This window comes from Sceloporus undulatus, chromosome 1, assembly GCF_019175285.1.
Source record: "Sceloporus undulatus isolate JIND9_A2432 ecotype Alabama chromosome 1, SceUnd_v1.1, whole genome shotgun sequence".
Lineage (NCBI taxonomy): Eukaryota > Metazoa > Chordata > Lepidosauria > Squamata > Phrynosomatidae > Sceloporus > Sceloporus undulatus.
The window spans coordinates 272,889,126-272,907,655 of NC_056522.1; the positions used below are offsets into that span (position 1 = coordinate 272,889,126).

The 18,530-nt window shown below is 39.4% G+C and overlaps 2 protein-coding genes across 3 annotated transcripts in view; both read left to right on the top strand.

The window, feature by feature from the left end:
• The window catches only part of USH1C (USH1 protein network component harmonin), a 185,591-nt gene that overhangs the window by 137,858 nt on the left and 29,203 nt on the right, over positions 1–18,530 (top strand). For both annotated transcript variants that reach the window (XM_042461307.1, XM_042461316.1), the window contains exons 9-19: positions 1,891–1,975; positions 2,671–2,730; positions 5,618–5,674; positions 7,351–7,493; positions 8,657–8,722; positions 9,933–10,057; positions 12,021–12,161; positions 13,406–13,455; positions 15,386–15,538; positions 16,974–17,090; positions 17,868–18,407. In XM_042461307.1, the coding sequence (XP_042317241.1) occupies positions 1,891–1,975; positions 2,671–2,730; positions 5,618–5,674; positions 7,351–7,493; positions 8,657–8,722; positions 9,933–10,057; positions 12,021–12,161; positions 13,406–13,455; positions 15,386–15,538; positions 16,974–17,090; positions 17,868–18,407 (1,537 nt within the window). The remainder of the gene's footprint in view (positions 1–1,890; positions 1,976–2,670; positions 2,731–5,617; positions 5,675–7,350; positions 7,494–8,656; positions 8,723–9,932; positions 10,058–12,020; positions 12,162–13,405; positions 13,456–15,385; positions 15,539–16,973; positions 17,091–17,867; positions 18,408–18,530) is intronic.
• The window catches only part of LOC121927575 (phosphatidylinositol 4-phosphate 3-kinase C2 domain-containing subunit alpha-like), a 376,515-nt gene that overhangs the window by 59,198 nt on the left and 298,787 nt on the right, over positions 1–18,530 (top strand). The gene's annotated exons all lie outside the window — the stretch shown is intronic.

Consider the following 18,530-nt stretch of genomic DNA (forward strand, 5'->3'; position numbering starts at 1 on the left):
TATGATCTCCCCAAAGTTAGTAATTTTTATATTTGTTTGATTTCAGTAGTGGAGAGTTAAGCATACAGACTACTTTCCATTATCAGTCAATGAAATTTAAGAAAACTTTGACAGGATCATTGGTGTTGATTCACACAATTGATTGCATTAAAAATGACGTAGAAGCTGCAGGCATCACTTGGCCTCTTTAGGTCAAGATCTCAATCCTTTATTTTACTATGTACACCACTTTGATCACTGTGGAAAAGTGGTATAGAAATTATTATTATTATTATTATTATTATTATTATTATTATTTATCTATGGAGCCACCGGTATTCACAGCAGACCTCTTTATAATGAATTATTTTGTAAGCAACTGAAAAGTGAAAATGATCATGGTCACGTGATCATAAAATTCATGGACTTTTTTCACATAGCAATTAAGATAGTTCTTACTGATTTGAATGAGTTTAGGGTCATACAAACTATTGCAAAAAAGTGAAATGACTTTTATTGGAGATTCCTAGAAAAGTATTTTTAGTCCATATTGGCCCAAAACAGATAGGCAGGAAAAAGTGGGGCATGCAGACGGTGCACACCCCTAGAGCAGCTGGAAGCTGCACGGAAAGTACACCTGGCTGGGAAAAGCCAGCTGCAAAAGAAGTGGGGAAAGTCCGCTCTTTGCCAGCATCCAGTTTAGTAACATGGCAGCTGCCTGGATCAGGACCAGGCTGTGTGGTTGCCGCAGTCCCGTGCCAATGGGGGGGGGGGACTGGGCGGGAGCGGTCTCAGGCGACTCCAAGCTGCCAGTCTGCATAACCCCATAGACCACTCCTACCAGCAGGGAGGACAGGGAGGACAAAGGGAACTGAGTAGATAATTTGGCCAATAAACCTTCAGGTTTCATAATGCTATAGACAATTGGCCACTTATAGATTTCTTCTATGTATTTTTTCACTATTGGCTCAATACCTAGATGAATATTGTCTTCCTTTTTAAAGTTACAGTATTCCAAAAATCTTAAAGTTCTAGGGTAAATCCCTGTGCTCCACCTTGGATCCAGTGAAAATCCCTTTAATCAAAACTAGAGAACTGCACGGCCTTTGAAAAGGAATTTTTGCTGTGATGTATTCCGGATTTAAAAAAAACAAAACAAAAAAAAAACACTCCAGTGTCTAGGTAGTAATAAAATGTTTGTGTTTTGCTTGGAGTTGCCTCTAGCTGTTCCACGAACAAAGAAATACCATGTGGGTGGTTGCTGTTTTTTTAAGAAAAAAAGAAAACTTTATCAACAGATAGAGGAACCAACAGGAAAATTTCCCCCACCTTCACCCTCACCCCTGCTGCTTGTCTCATTTTGTCAATAGAGAGAAGTCCAGAGAAAAGATCTCACTGGTACAGACTTCATTTGGTACATGATATAAGTTCCACGTTCCAACATTTTTAACTGGTCAACAGTGATAGATTGTGATAGCAATGCTGAGTTGAAACAGATTCTGTGACATAAAAAGAGTGAGATGAAGAGCTTATCCATGTTACTGATATGAAAATAACAGAGTAGAAAAGAAATTGAGTGTGTATGGGGCTTCAAATTATCTGTTAACTTATGATGACCTCATGAATCTTTGGGTTTCATAGGCAAGGAATACCCATCGGTGGTACATGTCTAAATATGTATTTGTTGTTGTTAAGTGCCTGCCAATCAACTCCAATTTATGGAGAAACTTCTCATGGGATTTTCTTGGCAAGTTATATTGCCTTGCCATTGCCTTCCTCTAAGGCTGAGAAAGTGTGATTTGCCAAGGGTCACCCAGTGTCTTTCTATGGGGTTCAATCTTGGATCTTTCAGAGTCCAACAGTGTCATTTCTTTTCTTTTTCTTTTTTTGTTTTGTTTTGTTTTGTTCCAGTATTTCCAGTGGTCCTACACAAAAACCAGGCATTTTCATAAGCCATGTTAAGCCAAATTCTCTATCTGCCGAAGTAGGGTTAGAGGTGAGTAGTATAATGTAACGTTTGCTTACATGGTAGTTTTATTTTGAAATTTCTTCTGATGGACATCTTCTAATAACAGAGGAATCAAAATCAGGGATGCCTAACAGAAGAAAAAGAACAAAAACAATATAAATGCAGTTAAGTATAATCTATGCCATAAATATACTGTATATCTTAATCAGCAAATAATTTGCCCTGGACCAGTAGCGTCCCTGAGGGTGGGGGTGCAGTGGGTGCGGGCAGCACCAGGTGACACACCAGAAAGGGGGGTGATGCCTGGTCGGCTCGCTGCCCCCTGCTGGCACTGATTTGGCCCATGCAGGACCATCTGAGGCCTGTGCAAGAACTCCTGGAGCCGTGCGGGCACCATTCTGGGACACACGGGTGCCATTCTGGTCCACACAGGTACCATTCTGGGCTGCACAGGAGCTCCTGGGGCCACGCACAGACCTCCCTCCAACCCATGTGAACTTCCCTCTGGCCCACACAGGCACTTCCATGCACCCCCACCCCCCAAAACTCCACCAGATGTCCAGGACCGGATGTCCCACACTAGCTGTCACCGAGTATGGGAACCCACGGTTCTGAACTGGTCTAATTTCATGAAGAATTCCAAAGCAAGTGACTTGAGAACTGCAACCTACCCGAGAAGTATACAACAGTTTCAGATACTTTGTTTACTTGCCTTCTCTTAGGTTGGTGATCAGATTGTTGAAGTAAATGGAATGGACTTTTCCAAAATAGATCACAGAGAGGTAATGAAAAGAGTTTGGTTTTCCTATTTAGATAAAATGTAAATTAACATTCTGTGGTAAGTTAAGTCTACATATTTCATAGCTTTATATCAACTTATTCAAGAAATATTGTCATATAGTTTAAAATTCAACTAAAAGTATTTAAATTGTTTTATATGTTTTAATCTACATTGAACCTTGCCTCAAACCTTGGGGAAAAGCAGGTAAGCAATAAATAATCATAATCATAATCAACTTTGAACTAGGTAATTTCTTTATGCAGTCTTCCCTCCATGTCAGCAGGGGTTCCATTCCAGGCCCCCATGCAGATACTAAAAAATGTGGGACCTCAAGCCCATTATTGGCAATGGATGCACAACATGCGTGTGACCTTGTTGTAATCTTACTAATCCCAACTTTAGAGCCATTGCCATTGTGTTCACATAGGCCCCATTCCCACTGGCCCAGTTAACATGGGTGGAACTGGGTAGATCCAGATGCCCCTCCCCCAAATCTCTCCGTAAGCGAGTGCCCACTACAATTGAGGGGCATTTTAACCCGAATGCCTTATCGGGTTTAACTTGAGGGTGCCTGCTGTCAATCAAGCAATCATCATAGGTGACGTTTGCAGGGGCATCGGAAGTGTCCTCCCCCTCCATTTTTTAAAGAGCCATGCACAATGCTCCAAAGTGCGCACCTTTTGTCAGTTTAAAATCTCTTGTGTGTGTGTGTGGGGGGGGCATTTGGGTCAGTGCAGGGTATGATCAGCCCTTGGCCCCATTTTCAACCCCAAAATGAAAGTTAATGCATCCTGTATCCCCCACTCCTTGCCACCCCAGATTGCCTTTTATACATGTAATAATAATAATAATAATAATAATAAATTCCTCACCCCGGAAATGCCAGAAAAGGATGCAATTGCCTTGCATTCTTTTTTGCTTTTAAAAGCAATTCAGGGCTGCCCCTGAATTCCTTGCAAAAGCATGTATCGTTTTGCCAGTTGCCTAATTGACAAGAGCAACAAATGTAACATTCGCATTTTTGGATTGATTCGCAAAGGGAAAAAAAAGGCTAGCCCATTTGCAACATTTCCCCTTTGCTGGAAGCCAGCAAATGAAAGGGAAAGGGAACAAGCTGCCAGCCATGTTCTATCTATCTATCTATCTATCTATCTATCTATCTATCTGCCACAAGAAAAATCAAAACAAAACATGCGTATATTTTGTCAAAATTAATTTTAAAAAAATAAAAAAGGGAGGAAAGTGCCTGATGGGAGCTCCGTTCATGCCCTGCCTTTGACCTGACCTGACCTGACCCCTTTCCTCCTGCTTACACTTTGCCATTGCCTTCCACTGAGGCTGAGAGAGAGTGACCTGTCAGTTCCAAGTGACCCATGGAATCAATTGGGAATAAAAGGGAAATGCAGCGCAGGCATTCTGACTGTAGCATCCATTTATAACACTAATAATAATAATAATAATAATAATAATAATAATAATAATGGCTCTTAAGTTCCATGAGCAAGAGGAAAGCAAGCACCCAAAAAATCATGCACATAAATTGTCAAAAGAGGCTGCTTCTGCTGCATTAATTTCCCTACATCCCCCAGTCAGGGCAATCCTCCTCCTCCTCCTCCATCACTTTCTCCATCTCCCCCCCCCCCCCCCCCCCCCCCCACCGACAGCCCTTTGCAACCCAGTCCCCTTTTGCCTCCTGTCACCCTTTGCATCCAGATTCCCCTTTTTCCTCTTTCCTCCTCTCCCTCCCCTCTAACCCATGGAATAAATTGGGAGTAAAAGGGAAATGCAGCACAGGCATTCTGACTGTAGCATCTGCATATAACAACAACAACAACAACAATCCAGGAGCAAGAGGAAGTAAAGCACAAGCAAGCACACAGACATGTCACCCAAAAAATCATACGCATAAATTGTCAAAAGAGGCTGCTTCTGCTGCATCCATTTCCCTACATCCCCCAGCTTAGCCCCACAGCCCTATTTCCCTGGGCAATCCTCCTCCTCCTCTTTTCTTCCGACCTTCCTCTCCCAAGCTGCCCTGGCTCCTTCCTCCTCCTCCTCCTCCATTATAGGATGCCCTCCATGGCTCCCTTATTCCCAGGGCTCCTTCCTCCTCCTCCTCCTCCTCCACCATCACTTTCTCCACTCCCCCTCCCTCTTACAGCCCTTTGCAGCCCCCGTCAGTCACCCTGATTTCCCCTTTTGCCTCCTCTCAGCCTCCAGTCCTTCGGCTCTTTCCTCCTCCTCCTCCTCCTCCTCCTCCTCCTCCTCCTCCTCCTCCTCGGATGAGGGGAGGGAATGCTCTGCCCTCAGCCCACCCTCCGACCCTAATCCCTTCCTGAATTTGCCCCAAACATGATTGAGGGCAAGTTCATATTTCACGGAACCCGGGTCTTTTGAGAAAAGATGGATTTTAGCCCGAATCTGGATACCCCGGGGTAAGGGGCATTTCCTTGTGCAAGCCTCGACATGGATTGTGACGGAATCGGGCCCAATATGAACTTCACGTGCAAAATTCGAATCCGGAACCAGGTTAAATTGTAGTCTGAATGGCCCCTTAGTCAAGCCACTTAGGATATCATATTGGTGCAGCAGCATTGCTTGGCAGACTTAGCCTGGCAAGAACTACCATCTTGTGGACTGCATATCTGCAGCACACAATAGCAAGTGGACATGATAGCAGGCAGACTGGAGATAGCTTTTAAGTCAATTGACTCACCAGGGAAGCCATCTGTGTAAACTTCCTTTGTTGTCTACTACCAGCTCTCAGCTTGAAAAAGACAGGGCTCCATTGTAGCTTCATTGTTTGCATTCTGGCAGCTATACAGTTTTACAATATCTAGATGCAAAGGCTATTCTTTTTCCTTCTCTTTTCTCTCAATTTTTTTCAGGCTGTGAAGGTGTTGAAAAGTAGTCAAACTCTGACTATCACTGTTGTAACAGGAGCTGTAAGTATAAATGTCCTAGGCCTTGTGAAAATCTGAAAGCCACAGTGCACAGCAATAAGGGATGAAATATAGTTATCCTCAAAGGACATATGTTGGCAGGAAACCCTTTGGAGTCACTTAAAACTGAAGATGGGGCTAAGAGATAAGCTCCTAATCCATGTATAATTGTATTTTTCCTATTCTGGTCCAAATGCATTTACATAGTGTAATTGACTTGTAAACATCTGAATATTATTTAATTAATATTTTATTTGATCTGGTTGTGTGCGTTTGTTTTTTTAAAATGTGGGTTAGTATGTTTTTTAAAAAAAATTGGTACATAAGAATATTTAGCATGTCAAATACACCTTGATGCTATATGGTAGATTGTAAAATCCTCCCAAAGTAGCTACATCAAGGCTTTTACCTCACAATTGTGACAGTTATATTATACATATAAGAATAGAGAAAACCAGGCCTGGTTTGTCATAATCATGATGAAACTACTCAGAGAAAATACCAATATGCCATTACATCTATCTAATGAGTATGGTACATGTTTATGATATCATACCAGTTCAAATAAAAATGTGCATAAGATGTACCCACATGTCATTGTTATCTATGGATGACAAATCAGCTTGTGAAGAAGGGGGATGGCTAACCTTGCTTGCCTCTGTCCCCAGATGTATCTCCTCAAGTGGAGAGCAGTGAATCTGAATGGGAGGGTTTTCCCATGCACAGATGTTCTTCACATGGTTGAGGACTCTGATTCTGGGGGTGTTCTCAGTTGTGTGAAAAATATTCCATATTTGCAGGCAACTCTCCTATTTGGATCTACCAACTCTTCCAACGGAACTGGGGATGAAGGGCAGACATACTGCATTTCTCTCTTCCTACGTTGATGGAAGATACTTAGATAATGATTGTATAGGAGTTTAGTAACTTAACAGTAAATTAATCATAAGGTTGTTTTGTAGTGAAAGTCTCTCATCAAATGCTCTTGCATTGTATGTGGCTTGATTTTCAGCTTGAATTGTCATCTATTGTTCAAAGTGTTTTTTTAAAAGGAAAGAAAAAGTGTGACTAACCTAAAATACCTTCCCATTTCATATGGATCAAGGAGCACTCATACAGGATTATTGTTATTAGCAACTGAGCATAACACCTCTGATATTGTGTTCACACCCTTCAGTTTGAATATCTGCAGTTATCAAACAGAAGTGAGGAAACCACAGTTTAAAAACTGTATATTCCTTGAAGTAATGACAATATCAAGAACTACGTGAAAATGCATGCAGTTTTAAAAATTTATCACATTGTATGCATTTAAGTCTCACATCATTCCATACCATGCCTTACGTTAACCTTGATTTGTTGCTTTAGTCACAGATTGTCCTGCAGATGACCAAACAATCACAGTTAGCCTTCCTGCTTCCTGATCTGTTCCTTTCCCTCTCCTTTTGTCAGTTCCTGTTTAAGGGTAGGCAGTTTGTGAAACAAGACAAGGATATATCATGGTTCTAAGTTCAGATGGAGCAACAAGCCCTGCTGGCAATATGAGTTATTCATACTCTTTAGAGTGGATTTTGTAGAGACTGTTACTTTGCAAGCATCAGAAGGGAAATGATTGCTAGGGAACATTTGCCAGCAAACCTGTTTTGACAAGTATTTTCAGTAATATATATAATTTTTAGGGGAAAGAATTGTTTATGACTGAAGAAGAAAGGCAGAGAGAGGAGTATAATCGTGAGATGGAGCGAGAAGAGCTGCTACGTCAGAAGCGCCTTGCACTAGAGACCAATAAAATTCTGAAAGAACAGCAAGAGAAAGAGAAACTGTAAGAGTCTGGGTGGAGTCTAATAACTTTACTGTAATACATGGTGCTATTGTTGACATTTGTGGTTGTCAGAACATCTTAGTCAACTTTGTTTTGTTCTGAGGGCTTCAGGATATTGCAGTGATTCTATCCTGATCAAAGAAGATTATTACATTTAAGCTGGATTCTTGGTAACTGATTGATAGGAAGCCTGATTTAAAGAATATGGTGTAAAAGTATGATTGTTTAGGGACAGAATGAACAAGGGAGACTTGAATGGGGATGATAATATTTTTCATTTTGTGATATGTTGTGTCCATGTCAGCTCTTAAGGTAACTGTCTAGAAGATACCTTAGATTCAACCCATTCTTTAAAAAACATTCTATAAATTTAGTTATTCTATGAATTTAGTTATCAAAATTAATTCTCAGTATACAGGAATACCCCAGGTATCAAAATATCTGACAGTGATGCTCCTTTTCCCAATGTTTTTACACATATTCACAACTCCTTCTCATCCCCTATCTACCTAGAATCTTTTTAGCAGCATAGGCATTAGAAAGATGGTGAAGAAAGTCAGAGAAACACACTTTCAGTGTTGGGTTGCAGCAATGTGTGTCTGCAGTAAACAATGCAATAAATAAAAGTTGAGCTGAGAAAGAGGGGGATTCTGCTCTTGACAGTTCTACTGTAGTCATGTGTTCTGCCTACACTAGGTAAGATTAACAAGCTGCCTCCAGAATCCATTACCGAGTATGCATGAAGAGCAAATAGAGAGCATGTCTCACCAATTCCCCCAACATGTTAAAAAAATTGGTCTAGGAATTTGGTCACCAAAATGGACTTCATAAGAAAAGTGGAGGCTAGTGAAAGAAAAAAAAAACATAATGGAAGAAGCTTTAAGTGGTCTCTAGGAAGTTCAAAGGGTTTTTGTTTACATATGCAACGCTTACCTGCCTTGGTTGTTTAATTCAACATATGCATAATAAACAGTTTGTGAAACACATCAAACTGCTCTTATTTTTATAGTGTAGAAACATATCCCTATTCTTTCTATGTTATTTCTGCTTCTGGTATGAATTTTCTGCTAAAGAAGTAATGCTCTGGAACACATTACTTTGTCAACCTGCAGTTACATTAGCCGTCTCCTGATTGTTCTTTATTCTTTTTTCTTTTTTTTAAGGCGGAAAATGGAAATTGCACAGAAGGCTGCTGAGGAAGAAGAAAGATACCTCAAAGAAATCGAACAGTTAAGTCATATTTTTTTTCATAGATGCTCTATCCTTCTCTCATTATGATTACTGCATGTCTACTGTTGCTTTTAAAAAAGATTTTGCAGTTTTGTGAATGAGACAAAGGCCCTGTGCAGGCCAGCCTTAAAGACTGGCATGGGGGCGGAGTCAGGGTGTCACATCTACATGACATACGCCCCGACTCTGCCCCCAGGGTGGCATGAAGACTGCTGAGGAAGAAGAAAGATACTGTAAAGAAATCAAACAGTCATGGCGCTCCTCTGGCGCTGCGTCCGCACAACATAGTACCGAAAGAGCGCTGTAAAGCCATGGTGCCACAGCTGCACTTTTTGCAGCTCCTTTTTGTACTCTGCAAAGGCCAGATCATATTTGATAGTCATATACATATATTAATGATCCAGGTACAGTTTCCCATTCTTGAAATCAAGAAGCTGGGTGGGGTCCTTGGTGCAAGGAGTGAAAGTCAAAGCAAGTCAGATGGTTGTCCCCAGCATTAGAAGAACCACTTCTTCTACAGAACCATTCAAAAGTTTGAAAGAACCACCCAAAAGTGGGTCTAAGACCAAAAGATCTCAGGTGGAGTTGGGAACAGAATCTGGCATAAAACTAAACTATTCATTGAAACAACTGGGAAATCTGTGGCCCTCCAGATGTTGTCATACAGCAACTCCCATAAATCTTAGGCAGCATAGGGACAAGCAGACCTGTATTCCAACAGGTTCAGCTTTAAATATATATATATGATGTGAGACAAATATTGGGTTCCTCTTCTTCTTTTCCCAGGAACTGGCCACATAGCAAAACAGCTATGCTAGGATCATTTGTGTGGTTTGGTTGACAGTCTAAACAGTCTAAAGACTGTTTAAGTCCCAGTAGTAGCAAGACAATTAAGTTCATGCTTAATATGCCTTTAATTGAAATAAATTGGATTTTTGAGTGCTTGGCTTTCTTATAATATACATTTTATCTTGAATGTTTTAAGTGTGAAGAAGAGTAAAATAATTAATCTAACTTTTAAGTATTGTATTTATGTCTTTATTTTGTGCATTTTTGTCTCACTTTTATTCTGTGATGGAATGACACTTTTGTGAGTGCTCTAATCTTCCTCTCCAAACACTGATTAGCCCCAGACTTAACTTCAGTAAAAAGGCTGTGTTCCCTACAGGCCATGTAATCCCAGTAAATTATTATTTTTTACCTTCCCAGGATAAAGGCAGAGGAAGAGAGATTTAAAAAGCAGTGGGAAGAAGACTGGGGCCATAAAGATCCACCCAAACCCCCTAAAACTGTAGTTGCAGAAGTACATCCTCCCCCTCGTCCTAAACATAGACGTAAGTAATGACTTTCATTCTGGAGAGTATCAGATGTGTACACCGTTATCTCCACCATATAGCACTGCAGTTCCTGTAAACATCTGCTGAATGGCAAGCCAATGCCTTTGAATTGAGATAATGGATAGTTCATGTAGTTATTGATTTCCCCTCTTTCAGTTAACTTGATTAAAAACTACTGATGCAGTAGAGTTTTCAGCAAAAAGAAAGATAAAAGTGAATTTAGGAAGAAAAAGAACAACTCAATTTTTCTCACAGCAAGAAATAATGTCAAGAAATCTATACTGCTTGGCTGGCTGTCCAAGCATATAGACTCAGGGGTTCAACAGACTTCCCCTAAGGGGCAGCCTGCAGCCGCTCCTTTTAGCACCACATTGAGGCTGCAGCAACTACATGCCGCGGCCCCCATGCCAGCCTTAATGGCCGGTCTGTCCAGCCTGTCAGTCTAACTGCTATGGTGTGGTATCTGCTTGACATTTCAGTTCCATGTATAAATGAACTCACTCACTCACTCACTCACTCACTCTCTCTCTCTCTCTCTCTCTCTCTCTCTCTCTCTGTGTGTGTGTGTGTGTGTGTGTGTGATATTTCTCACAACAAATATGTAATTCAACATATAAGGGAAGCCTTTATGCCTAATCATTGGCATGCCAGGAGCAGAGCATCAATTTATAGAATTGCAGAATCAATGGCTTAATATATAGCTATCCAATAACTGTGTCCTTGACATACTGTGTTACATAATACACACCCCAATTTCCTTCTCTCTTACAACAGTGTCCTTCCTCTGTTCTGTAATTGATGTACATAGGTGTGTTACAAAAGAACATTTGCAAGGAAACTGTTTTTCTAGCAATTTTCATGTGCCCTAATATTAGTAAAGTATCTTTGGGAAATGACCAAATGATCTGTTTTGAGGTGTTAGAACAGTTCAAAGATATTCACTCACTACAATTCCTTCTCTTCTTTTTGCTTCCCTTCTTCAGTTATTATTATAATTATTCATCTGAGTTTCCAGGAGAGGGTTGTTGTTGTGTTGGACCTTCAAGTAATTTTCTGACTTATGGTAACCCTTCTTTCAAGAGGTTTTCTTGGCAAGATTTCTTCAGAGGGAGTTTACCTTTGCCTTCCTTTCAGGTTGGGAGAGTGTGACTTGCCCATAGTCACCCAGCTGGGTTTGCATACCTGAAAGGGGATTCGAACCCTGGTTTCTAGAGTTGTAGTCCAATGCTCAAACCACTACACCATGTTGGCTTTCTGAAGAAACTGTACAGACAGGAAAAGTGGTGAAGCAAGAGAAATTTTATGTGCTTCTGATATGGTTTTAAATCCACTGTATTGCTAGGCAGCATCTACTAGCTGATGAGACCTTCTTCTCCTTTCCTTCTCCTGCAGCCCTCTGTCCTGTAAAAAAAAAAAAACCACACATACACAAATCTACTGAGAGGGTTTCCAGTCCTCTGTGAAGAGGTTTTGAAGGTTCCCAAGGAGGTTTGCAAGGGAAATGGAATGGTCTTGCCCAGCTTTGGTTCTGCTGACAGAAACAGTTTCAGTCATCACAACAGCCCACTAGCTATTGGCCATATTTGACACCAGGCATACTTATACAACAGGACATTTACCTGCAGTCCTCCAAACAAAGTGGACAAAGCATAAGACTGACATTTTTAAAAAGAAAGAAAAGAAATATATCTATATATCTGTCTGTCTACCAATCATATCTCTCTGTATCTCTATAAGCAAATGAGATACTTCCTTTTAATTTTATGAAAACAAACTGCTATAGCCAATAACTAATTACTGTTGCTTTTGTTTGCATTGCCACCCATGAATTTAATCAAGAAAGAAGTTAAACAACATAAGTATAATTTCTTTTCAGTCAGGGAATGAAAAAAGCCCAAAGTATTATCATTATTTCTTCCTCCCCCCTCCCCTTTGTTTCTTTCCTCCTTTGTTTCTCTAGTAGATTTAGATGAAAAAACCCTTGACCAGCCTGCAGCAGATGATGATATGAGTGGAATGAAAGAGAACCAGCAGGTTTGCTGTATCACCTTGGCTTCCTATCTTGACTTTGATACTTCCTGCACTGCTCTTCCTCCTGACAGTCAGTCTTAACTATTCACTGGGCTATACCCTTCTTCTTTCTTCCATCATTCTTTCATAATTAAAGGAACTATTGATATTTATTTACTATTCCTAGGATATTACCTTGGAAATTTCTTTTTTACCACAACAATAGAACCTGCAGAATTAGCCTAGTAAAAGACTTTTTTTTAGTACTGTTTTTAATATAGAAACCAGAACAGTGATCAGGGGAACAACACATCTTGCTCTGAGAAACAAGAAAAGGTTAAGGCTAAGGATGCTGGAGAGTTCAGTTTGTCTTCATAGTTCACCTTGCTGGCCTAATTTCTTGAAGTAATGTGTAAAATAGGACATAGTTATCTTTTGGAGTTTGCACTTCTTATTGAGTATTATTTGCAAATTATATGCATAAATATTATAATGATGAGATATAGAAAGTAGAAAACAAAGATGGTGGAGAAATATACATTCAAAATGCAAGTGTTTGAATACATTATTAGCATTATGATGCTGAACTCCTCTAGAACCAGTATAAGTATAATTATGTTGCACTATAATCCCATTACATGCACTGCAAATAAGTTCTTAGAGATAGCTGCAATATATATATAGTGACTGTGCTATCGGCTAGATATCTACTTGTACAATAATTTTTTCTCCTTAATAGGCATTTATTTATGTAAAATCAAATTAAGGACAGGAATTTATTATGTCAGCAGATGTTTAGCTAACTGAATTTATGTATTTGGCATCAATGAGAGTTCTTTAAATTTTGTATAAATGGTTGTATGTTGCAAAATCACTTTCAGATAATGTGTTGTTTTGCTTTTGCTTTTTCCATACCAAGTACTGGGTTTATACTTGGATCAGTCTAAGCTGGGAGCACATAGCTCCTGAATATGTATGCGATTCCCTGTTCTCCTACTGAGGGGCAGCTCAGATTCTTCTTTGATATATATGAATGATGAAGCTTCGGACCTGCTTCTGAGACCTTGCATTGCAATGATCTAGGTTGATACAATTGTGCCAAAATGATTGTATTCTTATATAGACAGGTATAGCAACTGAATTATCTGCCTGTTAAGCATAACTAGTTGAGACTTAAATGTAATCAGTGTACTGTATAATATGCAACACTTCATGCCATTAGTGTGACTTCTCCCTTATCAGCAGTATTATTCTGATTATGTATGGAACTGTATTGATGCATATATCTGTAAAGCATGGTTCTCAATCATGTATTTGCCCTTTGCGTATTTATAGATTTTGGATGGTTTTATCGGTATGAAGGAAAATTTCCCACAATTCGCAAGGTACAAAGAATGATGAGTGTGATGTGTAGAGAAAATTTGCTGTGGCAAGTGCATTCTAATCCAGCCTGTATTTCCCCCCATCATCCACGTATGTTTAGTTCAATAAATAAATAGTAAAGAAAAAGCTTGTTTGCAAGTCACAGAGGCTTAGACCCAAAGATAGTTTGCACAGTGCTCATGTGTGCTGCCTCCTTCACTTCTGCAGGATGCTGCCCCTTTGCACAAGTGCAGTTCCACTAATGGAACTTAAGATCCAGATTAATATATTATGAATATTCACAAAAAATTGTAATGTGCAGAAAATGTAAAGACTAAATTCAGTACAGGACAATGGCACAAAAATACCAAACCTCAGACAAATAAAAAAATATATAATCTGAACATAAAAACTAAAATCAAAGAGCCTCAAACTGACAAGCAGAATTAAAAAAACAAATTTAAATTTTAAGATATAAGACATTTAAACCTGTCTAAATAAAATGGTTTTCAATTTATATCCAAACAAATATAATATTGGCACCAGGTAGTATATCTCTTACAGAAGCTCTGAAGAGAAGGAAATCCTTTGATGAGCATAGTCCATTGGCAAGCTTATATGGAAGGAGACACTCCTTCAAATATTTGGTGTATTATCTGGCTCCAGCCAGCACAATGGGATTTATGAAATGGGTTTACCAAGTGGCTTTGTTTTCTAAAGGAGCCACCTTTACCATCCCCACCTTTACCCAATCTGTCTGTTGCTTTCTAAACAATCTTCTTTCTTGTTTTCCTCAGTCTTGGATTTTCCTTAAGCTGCTGTCATGAGCCCTTGCTTAAAATACAACTTCAATTGCTCCCAATCAGTTACAGTGTTCTTACAATGGCTAAAGTCACAAAGCCTGATCTGTGATCCTTTTGTCTCAGAAAAAATACAGCACTGACATCTCAACCTTAATCCAATAGCCTTGAAGCAATTTATTTGTACATCAAGAGCAAACATTTTTTTCTTGTGTACATTTTGTGTATGTGCAGGTGTTTCTCAAGGTGCCAATTTATTTAGGAACATAAAATCCTCTGAATTCCACTAGCACCTATCTCTGCTTTCTGAAACTCTGGTGTTTTAGCAGCTTAATAAAATTCCAATGCATCAGTTTGGTTTTCCAGAATGAAATGAAGTAAGTTTTTCCCCTTTTGCAGTTGCTTGCTGTTTTGTTCTGGCAATGAGCTAATGAGAATTTTGAATGTATGTAATGCTAAACTCTTTTCTCGTACAATAAAAGAATTACTGTGACTAGATATATGAGCACCCATTGCATAAAAGTGATGTTCTAAGATGGCATTTCATTTGTAGAGACCAGACATTATGGTATTAAATTACAAATGGTGTAGTTTTCTGTTAAATCTACGTTAGAGGCATTCAGGTTTTATGCTAGAATATTGTGATAATATCAATAATTTTATTTGTTTAAGAACAATCCAGCAAGACACATACACAAATAAACAATAAAGGTAAAAAGGAATTAATTTGCCCTTTTTATCATTGGAAACTAATGATTCAAATTTCCCTCTTGATTTGGACTTAACAGAGATAACACAAGAGAACAGTGCCTGTTGCCTCAAAGTCAATTGGTTCTAGTGATTGATAACATATTCTCTGAGGTGGGGAGAGGAAGTTACTACTATTGCTGATCTATCTGACTGTCATAGTAAGATTAGACAAAACAAAATTTAGTAATTATTTGATTATAATTTAGTTATGTTGAGTTAATTGTTTAATTGTTTTTCATTTTTTGCCCCAGCAAAGAATCAATGTAGCCATTGCCCCGTCTTCTAGGGCAAGTGCTCATATATTTGTAGTCTCAGAGGATTTCAACTTTACAGGGTTATCAACCCCTGTAAAATGTGTCTATGCATGTGTGAAAGTATACAATAATCATAATAAATCATACAGAAAGGGAAAGAAAGAAAGAAATCCAAAAACGACAGCCTCAGTGAGCAGAAAAAGAGTAAAATGCAACTAGAATTTGAGCTAAAACTTCTTAAGGAAAAAGAAGAGAAATTGGAAAGAGAAAAACAGCTGAAAATCAACCGACTTGTGCAAGAGGTATGTTTTGTGTGACGTGTAACTCATCACATAGTTTCTATTCAGTAGAGTTCCCCCTTCCCATTGTTTCCTGTAGGGAAAAGAAGACTTCCAAAATTCCCAGTTATCACAAGTCCTGCTAAGGCCTTGCAAACTCAGAGTCATGGCTTACGAAATTGAATCAATATACCATACCTTGTAATGCGATCTTCCTCTTTTCCTATTGCTTACAACTTTATTAGGCATTATTTTTTTCCATTCATGTCAGTACATGATTTTGTCAAAAGTACAATAGTCTCAATTTAGTTATCTTGGCTTTTAGGAAGAGTTCAAGCTTATTTTGCCCTTGGATTTGTTTACTGCATGAGCAAAATGTGAATCTGGGACCACATGTGGCCCCAAGGCTATTTTGTAGCCCTCAAACATTTCCCCAAGCTGCCCCTTCTCTAACTAGAAAAAATAATGCATTGCCTTTCCTGGAAAGAAAATTGAAACCTTGACCTGCCACAGTCGCTCACCTATCTTGCTCCACATCTTCCAGCTTAGATTTGTGACTTTCTTATTTAGGCTTAGTTCACACTGCTCCTTTTACCTAGGGGGTCCCTGGACCAAAACAGATGGCCCAGAAGGAGAGGCCAGAGGCTGCTCTGGCCCTGATTGGGCCAGGAACACAGCAACTGCACAGCCCACTCCCAAAGTGGGCCACCGTCACAATCCCAAATAGACTGCCAGCAGGAGCTGATAACATCCAGTCATAAAAAGTCCATCTGCTGCCACCTTAGCGTGGCCTCAGGGCAGCTTCCAGCCATTATGTGCATTATCTGAACCCCATGCCCCCAAAGCAGCCACAAGCTACAGTACTCCTTTTGCCCCATCTGTTTTGGGCCTCTATCATTTTTGGACATACACAGTGATTGTGCATAATCCCCAGTCTGGATCATTAAGTGATGGATGTGCATTTATGCTGCCCAGGACATTATCATATATACTGGATTGTTCTGTACCATGTGATTCTTTCATCGTACAAACTTTGAAACAATCAATAGCCACTTTTTGTACTTTCTTCCAAAATAGAAGAAAAGTCCAGGCTGCAAACATAGGCTTAGATTTTCATGTCAGGTGATGGTTCCCAAGTTACTGGGCAGTGAATCAATTTCAAGTTGTAGTCCAAACATTAATGAAACAATCCAAGATAATGAACTTTTGGGGAAGAGTTATAGGGTCCAGGACCCTGAATATCTTCTTTAAAGCTTATTCAATGTTCCACTAACATAGAAAGCACCAGTTTCACCTCTCTACATCTTGGAAATGAAGAGGTTGAAGGAAATAAGTTACAGGGATGTTTGAATTTTTGCACATTTTTTAAACAGTAAAATGCATTTTGTCCCTTGAAATCTTTAATTGTGTGTGTATAATTGTACCCTTACACTTATTCTGCAACTGTGATATGACTTAGGTATCTGAGACCGAACGAGAAGATTTAGAGGAATCGGAAAAGATTCAACACTGGGTGGAAAAGCTTTGTCAAACACGTTTAGAACAAATCTCCTCTGTGGAGAATGATACTCCAGAGGTAAAATAATCCTCTGATCCACCTACTTAATGTTGCTGATCTAGGAAATACTTTGCAGATGTAGTTAGCACTATTCTCTTTGGCTGTCTCATTTTTATTTGAGGTTTCCATGATGGAATTCACATAGGTAAATAGATATAGTTTCCTCATAAAAACATGCTTTAAGATGGTAATTAATGGAAGCGATTAAAAATATCCTAGCTACCAGAACTTCCCATGTTTTCATGAATGAAGTCAAAGAAACGATGCATTTCATATGATATGATATGATGTATGAAATGCATAGTATCTTTGACCTCATTCATGAAAACATGTGGGGAAGTTCTGGTAGCTAGGATATTTTCATTAATATTTTTTTAAAGAAACATTAATATGAACGGGAAGTCCTAAGCAATATTGTCTATAACAGAAATTCTTGTTGCAAAGCTAGCTATTTTTTCTTTTCATCTTGCTTCAACAGATTATCTTTACCTTCTTAAAATATCTTTCTCAGTTATAGGGTATGCTGTTGTTTTTCTCTTATGCATATTTGTTTCCCTTGCACTGAGCAAGGGGTTAAACCTGATGGACCATAGGGCCTCTTCCAACTTTGTGACTGGGATTTTGTATGAATGGCGATACATATAGGTGTATGTTAGTTAAGTTATGCAGAAGATTTTGTGCATGTATTAAATGTTTTCTAGCAGTGGGTGGCACTATGCAGTTCACCTTATTTATAATCTATTCAAATATTTTAATCAAGTGCTACTTTAAAATGGATCTCTGTTAATGCACTAGACAACAGGTGTACGTCCTGCTGTTTCTCCTTCTGCAACATCTGTACAGAGGTTTGCTGGTGGATTGCAACTCCACACCACTGACCTTGATGATATCAACTTAGATGATGTTGGCAAGCCTCCAAAATATCCAGCTCCACCTCCACCTCCATTGTCCCATGTAGCACCTGTATCGTCAGTGGCTTATCCACTTTCTGGACCAAATGTCTCAGCTGTTCGAGGACCAGCTCCAGTGTCCTCTGCAGCTACATGGATACCATCACCATCATCTTCTTCTTCTTGGATACATATCCCACCACCTCCTCTGTCACCACCACCTCCTCTATCACCACCACCTTCTCCCCCACCCCACCCTCCTCCTCCTTTGATCCTCCATCCATTGCCCACACATTTGGAAGAAAGAATGGGCAGCTACAGCTATCAACCTGGTGGGCCAGCAGAGTCATTCACTGACTGGGAAATGAAAAATTACAAAGGAAGGAGTTTTACTCCTGTTGGTTCTCAGGCCAGTGAGCAGCAGACCTATTTATCCAGTCCAAAGGTACGATATGGAATGAGATATATTTTGCATGTGCCATCTCTTAAAATTATTAAGAGAAGAAACATATATTCCATTTCGCCTGCTATTTTGTTGTTGATATGAAAGCCAGACACTGGTTATTTA